At 39.6% G+C, this 11631-nt stretch overlaps 1 protein-coding gene across 2 annotated transcripts; it reads right to left on the reverse strand.

Annotated features, from left to right (window-relative positions):
* Window positions 1-245: 245 nt before the first annotated feature.
* On the reverse strand, window positions 246-2444 carry LOC108096140 (solute carrier family 25 member 40). 2 transcript variants are annotated; one of them, XM_017197521.2, is made up of 2 exons: window positions 1592-2444; window positions 246-985 (listed from the first exon to the last, which is right to left on the reverse strand). In XM_017197521.2, exons 1-2 carry the CDS (start codon window positions 2287-2289, stop codon window positions 313-315), a joined length of 1371 nt encoding a protein of 456 aa, XP_017053010.1. In that variant the 5' UTR covers window positions 2290-2444; the 3' UTR covers window positions 246-312. The 2 variants fall into 2 exon arrangements, with proteins under 2 accessions (XP_017053010.1, XP_017053011.1); XM_017197522.2 differs by having other exon boundaries at window positions 787-1001.
* Between the last annotated feature and the right edge of the window lie 9187 nt (window positions 2445-11631).

Raw genomic sequence — 11631 nt, forward strand, 5'->3', positions numbered from 1 at the left:
GATCCCAGCTCTTTGGCAATTCCGTTTAATTTCCCCTCGCGCTCGCTCAAATTGCAGTTAATGCAAATGAATGAATATTCCATTAAAAGTCAACTCGACGAAGGCAGGAAAATCGTAGCAACAGGCAGTAGGAGTCTTTAAGCGGCGAAAATGCAAATTGATTTCCCCGCTCTCGCCTTATTGACATAACACGTAAAGCGTCGTGCGGCTTAATTGGGATATTGAATTTGCCCCGCTGCTCGGCGTTTACATAAAATATGCGCTGTTTATTTACAAAGGAAGTCGACTTGACTGCGCAATCCCTCCGCCCACCTAGTCGATGTCGTCCTCCTCGACCAGCGTGGCGTTCGGGTTGCCCAACAGTAGGGCCTCGTTGTGCTGCCTCACGTTGTAGTAGAAGAAGAAGGACTTGCTGTACTCGAAGGTGGCAATCATGATGGCGCAGGCAGGTGCCACCTTCAAAAGCCTTGGTCCGCATCCTGCAAAGAGTCCTTTCACGCCGTGCATCTCGTAAATGGCCGACAGCCTGCTGTAGGTTGATCTCTTGCCAAAATCCCTCGCCGGCGAGTCCGTGAATATAACCCTCTCCCCGAACTCGATCTGCTCGTGCGTCTTCACCACGTCGAAGGGAGTGGTCAGGATGGCGGCCACCGTTCCAGCCAACACGCCAGACAGGAAACTCAAGCTGAACGAGGGCTGCGAACTCTGGCTGAGATTGTGCTTCAGGTACTCGTAGATGGGCCAGTAGATCCCCGAGAAGGGCACGTCCCTCAGGATCGTGGGTCGCAAGCCTCGCCACAATCCCCAGACACCTTGGAGGGCCACCACGTTCCGGACGAACTGCAGCATCTGGGCGTAGGTCTGCCTTTGGGCCTGCATCTTGGTTCTGACCAGCTCAATGGGACTCACCACTGTTACCGCACAAATGCGAGCCGTGACCCCCGACATCATGGGAACCACCGGCGGCAGACCCATTTTCGTGTCCCTGAGGGTGAAAAATACTTAAACAGGAGTTTTAAAAAATATATTTATATTCCTTTAAAATTGCAAATATATCTTAAAATAATATGACAGCATAATGAACAACAAACATTTAAAAACGAATGCTTTAAATATTTTGTTGAAATTGCTACTAAAAAAATCATTTTAATCATTAAATTAATTATATTCTGCATTTCATTTAACATTTTGCTAGATCCAATTTGCAACAGCTAAACCATTAGCATCTATTAAATGCTTTTCTGGTTTTTAAGCTTAATATTTACTAAGGAAAATTAAAAATAAAAGGACTTCACCTAAGAATCAATAGACTTAAAATAAAATAAATGGTTAAGTATGCAAAAATTCTTAATAAGATAAGTAATAAATGTATATATTCGAAATAAAATTTACAATTTTAGATTCAATATCTAATTATCCTCAATTAAAAAAAATGTTTTATACAGCTTAATACTTTTTAGAGACATTATAAAACCAGTTATTTTATAAATAGTGAAGTTCACTTTTGAGACTATGTATCTTAAATTTAATCCCTCGTTAATTTTATGAATAAGTAGTTTTAAGAATAATGAATAAATGGTGTATTACATACCTCTTTCCAATCAGGTGGACAGCTCCATTCCCATTTGCGTGGCGCTCGTACAACTGGAGGTACTTGGCCTTGAACTGCTCGTAGGCCACGAAGTAGATGATGGTGGAGGGCAGGGCGGAGACGAGGGTGGGTCCCAGGCCGGACCACAGGGCACCAATTCCCTCGTACCGACTGATCTTGAGCAGGGCGTCCCAGGTGCTGGTGAACTGGGGTCGCGGCCGGAGACTTCCCATCGCGGCTCCATCGGAACCGCCGGCGAAGAGGTGGTCCATCAGTCCGTTTGAGTAGAAGAAGCACTTGTGCGAGGGCGACTGCTGCGACTGCATCCTGGTCTTGATCACGTCCAGTGGCGTCATGAAGCAGGCGGTGATCATGGCTCCGGCGCAGGCCGAGAGCACCTGCTGCATTGGCCGGATATGGAAGCGGGGATCATTTAGCAGCTTCCGCTGCCTTGACTTTATGTCTTTTACACTCTCATTCCCGTCGCTTCGTCTAGGGATCTCCTCCGAACTGGTTTCACTGGTGGGACCGCCTCCACTTGGTCCACCACCTTCTCTGCCACCTCCTCTACCTTCTCCACCTCCGGCGTTGAAGGGTCTGCCTCTCTGAGGGGCAACACGAGGTCCGCGACCCACCGAAACCTCCGACTCGGCGGGAGGCGCCTCTGCGCTGGACCCACCTGTGTCCTCCTTTGCCATGGCAGCCGTCTCTCTGGAGCTTGAACAGTTGAGCAAGAGTCGGTCTGGTTTCGAAGTAGCATTTATAAATTTACATTTCTGAATTTTACATTATTCGGGGCCAGAAGTGAAGTCTTAGAAATCTGACGTTTTCGGTGGCAACTCTAATGACGGGCAGGTGTGAGAAAGAAATGGGGCTTATAACTTTATAAAAGAAGAGCTTACTCTGTTTTTTTATATCTAGTAATAATTAATTTTTACAAATATTGAACAAATATACAAACAACCTACACACACAAGTATTCAGCACTTAAAATACCAATATATCCAAGTTAAAAATTTAACACTTTAAGAGAATACATTTTAATGAGTAATATTAGTTTATATAGTTTTATATGGATCACTATAAACTCAACTTAAGCTAATTTTGAAAATGGAAGGTCGGTTACTTTTGCTGGATAAACCAAACGTTTCCAACGATTAATGTTTTCATTCAATTATTTTAAAAGACATAAGTTTCTATCCATTCTACTTCATTTTCGGTGATTATAAATTCCATTTGAAATTCCTCTTTATTTATATTATTCGCCATTCCACCGTTAGCTGTTCTTTCCTCACTCCTGCCAAAGCAATTAAAATACTTCTGTGCCAAAGTAAAAAAGCAGCCATTCCGGAATTGTTGTCGCTTCTGCTTTACTTTATTTTTGGCAATTAACATGCAGTACTCTCATTGCTGATGGCATTCGCACCAACTGTATCCGTACTTCCGCCCTCGATTTCCCATCCCCTTCGGTTCGTGGCGCCATTGGAAAAGGGGGGTCGTGTTCATTATGCCAGGAGGATCCACTCTCCCACAGGAGTTTGCACATCCCACATCGACCGCACCTTCAAGTCATCCCGCTTCACAGCTGAAAATGTGTCAAAGGTTTGACGTACTCGTAACGGGTTCGCGGGTTTCAGTTTGCTGTTGAATGGGTCGATTTGGGTTCTGCACTCGAAAAATCATCGAACAAATAAAATAAACAATTACAGTGCAAGAAATTGATTCAAATTGGAAATGCAGATTACTGTTCTTAATAATACTCGCCTATAATATTAATTATTCAGTTAACGATTTCCTCAACTTTAAATGGTATTCAATGGGTTTGTAAAGTATATATATTTTTTCATATTAATATTTCTTATATTGCTTAAAGTGTGAATATGTGCAAACCGAGTTGGCTTTTGGCGTAAAAAATAATTGATGTCAAAATGATGCCACCAGACTGATGCTTGTGTGCATCTGACACAAGTGCCACAACCTGTCGCCAGTTTATTTCCTTTCCCATTAATGCACAGAACAAAATATATATGAACAAAATAATTTTTAATCGTCTGTTTTAATGAATATAGATTAAGATGTTTGTCATACTCAAACATAATTCTTTTATACTCTTTTTTTGAAAGCTTGTGCCAACTTCTTTATTTCATTTTACATTTTTAAGAAAAAATATCACAGAAGCTTGGATCTTGTGATTATCTCTTAAGCAGATTACAGATTATTTTAAATTCAATTTTGTTTTATTTTCTTGAGTGGGTTAAGTTGTTTTCTCAATCCTTCCTTAGTGGCAGCAAGGCCAAGCCGAAGACAAGCAAAACAAGAGGAGTTTGGAAGGACACGTTGTAGCGCTTCTGAAAAACACGGGAAAACACTCGCTGAAGAACAATTTGGTTTATGGTAGGAGGCGGTGATTGCCGGAATGTTACCCTAATATGACTACCTTGCTACATAAGTTTCTTGCATGGCCACGACGAAAAATAAAAATGAGTAGTTACCTACTACAGAAAATTCTAAGTACGAATAGGCCATACTACCATACTAAATCTAATTCTATATACAAACTTTTAATTTCAAATATATAAATATTAAATATAAACTCGATGCATTTTTTTGGTTTACCTATTTAAAGTATTTGTTCTATAATTAAACTATTTTTAAAAACTCATTGTTAATGCTGTATATTCAGAAGAGTGTTCGGAATTTTTACTTATGAGAATTATAAAACATAAAAATGCTAAGTATTTCTTCACTATTTTTTTTTTTTGGTAGTCTCAGGAAAAATTACTTGTAAAGCAACAAGCCTCAAAGTGCAAAAGCGATTCTGCAAAACATATTGTGTACAAACAGCATCACAATGAAAACGCTTTACAAAAAATCGTTCTGGGGTGGCCATAACTTTTGGCCAACTTCCAAGAGCTTCTGAAAGAGTATAAAACTGTTCGCTGTGGAGAGAATGGGAAGGTGAGTTGGCGGTTCTGCAGGTAAGTCTTCAGCGAAATATGCCAACATGCACATGACATACTAACTAGCGCTGCTTTGCATCGCCTAACATGTTCCCCCCTTTCAAGTTCCTCTCTCGGCCAAGTTCCCTTCCCGGAATCTCATTCGGCTGCGTGACAACGTACCCGTCATCACATCACACGCAGACTTTGTCTTACAGTTATGACTGGCGTTGCTATTTGGAATTCGACACGTACGCGGGCATCCCAGGACACGTAGGACGGTGTAATCCCGGAGTGGGGATGTTCCATGGGCGTTGGAAGCCAGAGGAAAGGGGGTTGCAGGGGGAAGGGGGAGGGGAAGCAGGTGCCGGTGTCGATTTTGACACGTTGCCAGCGTGTGGGAGCTGGTAATTGCGGTGTAAAACTGTAGAATAACAGCACTTAGCTGGCTGCTAATACGAGCACGTGTCTGCTTTGTTGCACAACACGGCGTATGCGCAATATCCAGTCCTCGTTGCGAATCAATATTAAAAACTGCACTCAAAACGCAAACACAATCGAGATGAACTCGTTAGGCTTTCAATTTGCCATTAGCATGCTCGTTTAATTACGAGTTTCTGCTGTTAATCAACTTCCCAAGTCATTTGTCGATTGAAATTAGAGAAACATTTGTCGGGAATATTCTCCATTGGCAGCATCTGGGCAAACAGATAATCATTATAATCAGCTTAGGGATTGGGAGGATTTCCATTAAGTGCTGCCAGTTCATATGCATATTTTTATTTAATTAAAGTCGAGGGTAAACAGCAAAGGAATGTTGACAAGCGCCGGTGGAAAGCAATTGAAAGAACTTCCACGGGTGGATTCGACATATGGCGAGTCAAGGAAAATTCACAGAAACCGAAAGTCACAAAGGCCAAAAAAAGGAAAAGGACTAAGGGAAAGCGAGGCAAGACAAGGAGAAAATGTGGCACGCGGCATTCACCGCACAATTCCATTACGTAAAGCAAACATCAGATGGCGAATTCTGCGCTGCATGATTGGGTTTGCTGCTCCTTGCGGCTCCCCTTCCCATTTTCTCCCTTTCCCAACCGCTCTTCCCATGTGGGCGTGGCGCCAGTAAAAGCAACATATTGAATATTGATGCGCATCGATTTCGACTTGAAAGCGGGAAAAGTTCAAGCCAGCAACCCACACACACGCACGCATGCTCTTTGTTTATAATAAAAACATTTGCAATTTCTTGCAGCCACGCATTCACCAGCTTTCAACACTGTGCAACAGGGTTCAAGTCAAATTCGTACGATGCGTAATAAAAAGTAAACTTGGTTTTAAAAAACAATATAGTTTAGTAATAATATAATAATATTAAGGGGGTCAACAAAAGTTACATTTATTCTGCTAGTATGAATACATGTACATTCTTTACACTTTCTCCAGTTTTAAAATACAATTTTTTGTTCAATATAATATATTTTTGATTAAACATGTCGGTCCTATATTTATTCGAATGTAGGGTGTGTAATGGTCTACCAATAGACAACTTAAATAAATAATTCGAAACTCAGAAAATTGTAAAATTGAAATTTGGGTCAAGCTGGGGTGGAATAAAATAAATACATATTTCAGTAAAACCTCCACCTCAATTTAGCAACATGCTAAAAAACAGATGCTGTGAAAAAGTGATCGTTAGAAAATAGAACTTTACCCGCATACGCTAACTGGAAGTTTATATTTTCTTTTAATGCTTAAATAAACTTTCAACCGTATTTTCATTATAAGCTCTGCAATTGAACTTTTATGTCTTTCTCGACTTTAATGGAGATACTTCGATGCGGGTCAAAGTTTCGACAGGCGAGTGTAAGTGCACTCAGCGCAGTTAACTGGCTGCGGCGTCGGAGAAGCAATTTGTGAACGCTCGTCGAGCATTTAAAACAATTGGTGCCAAACAATTACGCGGAGGGTGCTTTTCCGCGGAAAACTGGGGGACGCAGTGCGTGGAAGGAAGCCAAAGAGTTCCTCGCCAAATTAGCGACAAATGTGTGGCGGCGAGGGGGGCGTGGCAGGAGGGGGGACTAGGGGCGGGGCGGGGCAGACAACGACCCAAATTGCAAATTGCAACAAACTTGAACCAAAGTGGGGCAACGATGGCGACAACGAGCGCGACGATGGCCGCTTTGTCTGCGCAAGTTGGTAATAAGCAAATTAAATGCCAAGGGAACGCGGCCCGGCAAAGTAGGCAACAATAAAAATCCAGCAACTGCCAATGCGAACGGAGTGACTTGGCGCATTAACACCCCGATGACGCCACATGCCGCCAGCAGCCACCAGCAGCCACATGCAGCCGAAGCGCAATATCATGGGCGTTAATTGCCACTCAATTTATGGGGCAGGGAAGGAGGGGGTGTGGCATGGAAAAGAGCTCTTTGGCCAAGCTCGGTTGTCCCGCACGACCCTACTTAAAGTAGCAATTAGGGCCAAAATAGTTCTGATAAATCTAAAAAGTATTGCGTTATAATATGTTGGTAATACCAGTACACAATAGCTCGTATTATTTTTTTTTAATAAGCTCTTACGTTTGACAGCATTCCATTCATTGATACTAAAACCCTTTTTAAAAAAATACAGCCTTTATACTGTGGTTCCTCTACTTATTTTATATTTGTGGTAAATTTTTTAATTTTTTAATAAAAACAAGCTTAAAAAATGGCAATGTGGCTTGTTTATTATAAAAAAAGGAGTTTTTTTTATAAATGTTTTACTTATTTTTCACGTTAATTAATTTATTATAAAAGCATGATAATGATTTTTTATTAAATAACCAAACGTATGTCATATTTTAGTTGTATTTTTTTAAAAAGGCTTAATTTTTTCCACAGTTATATGCTGCAAGTCACGTTCTATAAAGTTTTCTGCGCTTTTCTACACTTTTATTTACTTTTAAAGGATCTTTGCGCAGTTTCCCTTAAGCCCTCACAATGTTTTTTCCTTGTAATTGCAGTTTTGCTTTTCTAGGAAAAATATTTATGATATAAAAGAAGCGAGAGCAAAAATATGAGAACAACAAAAGTCATAACGTACATATATAAATAAAATGCGCTCTTCCATAAATCTCATACGTGAGAGTGTCCATGTGGGCGATGGTGTTTGTGCGAAGGGGGATTTCGGTTGGTGCGTGCTGACTTGCCAAAGATCCTGGCTGAACAGCAGAGCAGAAGCAGCACAGCTTTCCTTTCTGAAATTTATAAATTTAATAAAGGGAAAACTATGGAGGATGTACATGCAAATGGGCACTTGTTTACATTTAAGCTCTGTGCAATGTGCTCCTGCAGATAAAAAGGCATTTGTGATATGCGCCGAATTTTATTTATTTAAATTTGTTTCTGATATTTGAAATGGGCGGTCTTCCTCGCCGAATTGCATTTGTTTACTCACCTCAGCGAACGCGCGAATAAAAATATACATATAAATGGAATCACTATTCAAAACTCATTAACATATTTAAACATGTTTAGGACGCAACCTCTTTTGTTTTAGTGCTGGCCTTTTGCACTTGGCCAATTTAAATCAATTGCTGAAAGTTATTTTAGGACAACGAAATTTTACGTCCCATTGAACTCTCGACCGCAGAACAAACAAACAAACAATAGATACGTTTAATTAAAAAAAATAATTGTACTGAAGGGCAATCGCAACAAAAAATGTATAAAATTAAATATTTATATTATTATTATTTTGCCCCGTGTAGACCTTTTTCTGTTTATTTGCAAATTTATATTCATTGAGGTTTTCGATGCGAATAATTTGCATTTAACACATGCGCACACGCATACGAATTTAACCGCAAAATTAATTTAATTCTCGTTGCACGAAATTATCAACCAGCAAATCCGGTTATGCACTTGATGTCCTAAATGAATTTTGTTATTGTTGCTGTTCTTATTTTCAGTTGTCTAGTCGGCAAAAACAATTAGTTTAACGTTTTCAGTTTGTTTAGAAAACTTAATTTTGGATGCAATTTCGGCAAAATTAATACACGCCTAAAATAATACTTGTAATAAATTTTTTCTGCAAATTGTTTTGTACATTTTCCTTATGCCAGCGTTTGTGACTAGAAATACGCTAATAAAACATTGCATATCCTAGTTTAAGTCTAAACAATTTTCCTAATTCCTAACTTAAACAAATTCTATCAACTTTAATAGTTACAGCAACCGCTCAAATTATTCAGTATTATTTTAAAGAAATTTGGGGCCACTAAACTACAATAATTGTTGGGCATTAAATGATTTACCATTGTTCATTTAAGCATGTAGCTGTGTAATTTGGCACCTATTAAATTATTAAAATTTTCATTATAAAGTCAAACAAACGAAATGAATGAAAAAGGGGGAAATAAAGAAACATAATTTGCATATTTGCTGACGCTGTTTTTGTTTCTGTTTGCATTCAAATTGCTGGTCGGGACTCGTTTGTTCGTATTTGCATTGTTGGGGAATGTTTAACCAGTTTATTGTTCAAGGCTATTGAATTGAGGACCTGTGTCCAGTTGCCATGTGGCAAATGCAACTGTAGAGCTTGTGAATAATCGTATTATAGTCATAAAACATAAAAAAATGACAATAATAAAGTACATTAATTAGTCATGAAGCACTTAAGCTGTGTAATTACAATCGCAAAATCTTGCGCAATTAAAATTCGTTGTATATCACATTTCTTTTATATTAGCTGTGTCACTCTCAATTAGCTTCAATTAAAAAAGATTAAATATGTACGCAATAATCCGTTTCGTATCCAATTTGAATTTAAGCCGATAAAAACGGAAAGCGAAATATTTTGTGTTTGCTCGTGGCCTTCCTGTCATAACTTTGCATTTGTCTCGCTCAAATTCCTGACATTCCTTCGTCCTTCCCAGCCTCCTCCACTTAACCAGAATCTAGGGAAGTCCCTGAACAGTAAATCAAATCAGAGACCAGAACGACGCTATACCAGTATTAATGCATGAATCGTTCTGTGAAAGTCGCCCCCAGTACTTGTCCTTATATTCTCGTTATTTACGACTAACCCGCCCTCTACATATTTGCCTTTAATATACTCTTGAGTTACTCTAATTTGTGGTTGTCAGCAAATTTTGGACTACAGTCCTGCTGGGTAAATCTGCTTGGGGAATTTAATTTTTCCTATTTCTGTTTTGGTTTTGCTTCTGTCTGAGTTGCCAGGATACTCTGATTTGTTGGGCTAAACTATTTGGCTTTGAGGTTTTGCGTAGTTGTTTATGAATTATTCAAAATGGGGAAACCAAGACAGGACATGAAGTGTATAAAATTGATTCGAATGCTTAATATTTAATGGGGTATAAGTGTTTTTTCGAATTCCGAAAAGTCATTAAGAATAGACAGCAGATTTGTTGCTTTTCAATTGCCAATTTTGTTTGCAGAAATTCCATTACACGCATATCAAACTAACAAACTTCCATTTAGTACTTTGCAACTCGCCACAAAACTTGGGTTGAGTTTATTCAATTCAAGTACCATTTTGAACACTTTGCACTTCACAGCCAGAACTGAAAGACTGGGCAGCAGGAATTTCTCCCGGCGAAAGAAAACACCAACGATACATGGGGGAAAAGAATAAAGTTGAGCAAAGAAACGCCCGAGGAAAATTACGAAAAACTAGCCACAGCACTCTGATAGATAGGCACGGAAAGCAGATGGACAACTGGGAAAACCGAGCATCATGTTTTCCTTTGAGTGGAGGGCAAATGTGGACACATTCTGCAGCATCCATTCATATCAGGTTGCTCAGGCAGTCATTATATCAATTTATGAGCTTCAACTTGATCAAAGGACTCTGATAGAGCTGTTCTTACAGGGTCCTTTCTCTTCTCAATTAATTGATTCCGGCAGGGTATTTTCTCATAATTAAGGGTCTTTGTCAACAAAATTAGCGCCAACAAAAATGCAAAACGGAATGGTAAGAACAATCCATTGGGTCAAACAATTTAATTATGAATTTTTAGGGGCGCTCCGGGGGGAAAACACTTTTGTTAGTCCTGTTTATGACGGAGATTTTCAATTTCACCCGTAGCTCAGGACGAACTTTCAGCTTAACCTGCGTGAGAATCAACAACAACTCGAAGAAAGACCATTTGCATAAGGGGCCAACGCAGAAACGACACAATAACTCAATTCGCAGCACAAAACCGAGGAAAAAAGCCAAAATCAAATGCCCCACAAAGGGAATAAGGCATAAAACCGGCGCAGAAACTTTTCTGCCAAGGCAGTAAATCCTGCAGGATATGGCCCAAAGCTTAGCAACAAAACGCACAACTATTCCTCGGCGTCGAGGGGAGCGACAACTTTGATGTCCTGGCCGGGAGGAGATCCAAACTCTGGCAACTGGAGAAGAGTTAACAACTATGCACGAAACGCCAAATATTTGAAATATGTGTAGCAACAGAAATGTTGACATTTGAACTGATTTCCAGGCGGTATCCCCAGCTCTCAATTTTATCTTCCTACCAAACACTTGGAGAAAATTGTGTCATTTTGCTTTCAAAATAATCTTGACTACTAGGACATTAGGGCTAAAATATATTATCAAATGTGAAATACAAACCACAAATATTTAAGCAACATTTTCTGATAATTTGTACTTTCCCGTGTTATATTTACCCTCTTACAAATAGCATAATGGAACTAATTTTGAAAAAGTGTTTCTGTACCTTTAATTTTGAAGCTTTAAGAGATAACATTTTCTGAAATGTTGGAGCAGGGTGATTTTCCTTGTCATGGGTTCACTTTTTCCGAGTGATGTAACAGGCGAAATGTTGTGGCAAATTAAGTTGGCGGCAGTGCGAAATTGCTTTGCCCGGGGAGTATTGGCAACCAAAATGATAGAGAAAACAGAGGCAGAAACATAAAAGAGGAGAATACATGGTCGTAAGTAGCTTTTGTTTGGTAAATTGGCGGCAACAATAGTTGACACAACTTCTGGTGAGCGAGTGGCGAAATCCAAGGCATTGTTATTGGCAATTTCAGCTGCAGCTATTTTTGCTGTCGGTTGTCAGGGGAATAAATGTAAAATCAGCCACATACAAAA

Source organism: Drosophila ficusphila, unplaced genomic scaffold (assembly GCF_018152265.1).
Source record: "Drosophila ficusphila isolate 14025-0441.05 unplaced genomic scaffold, ASM1815226v1 contig_791, whole genome shotgun sequence".
NCBI classification, from domain to species: Eukaryota; Metazoa; Arthropoda; class Insecta; order Diptera; family Drosophilidae; genus Drosophila; species Drosophila ficusphila.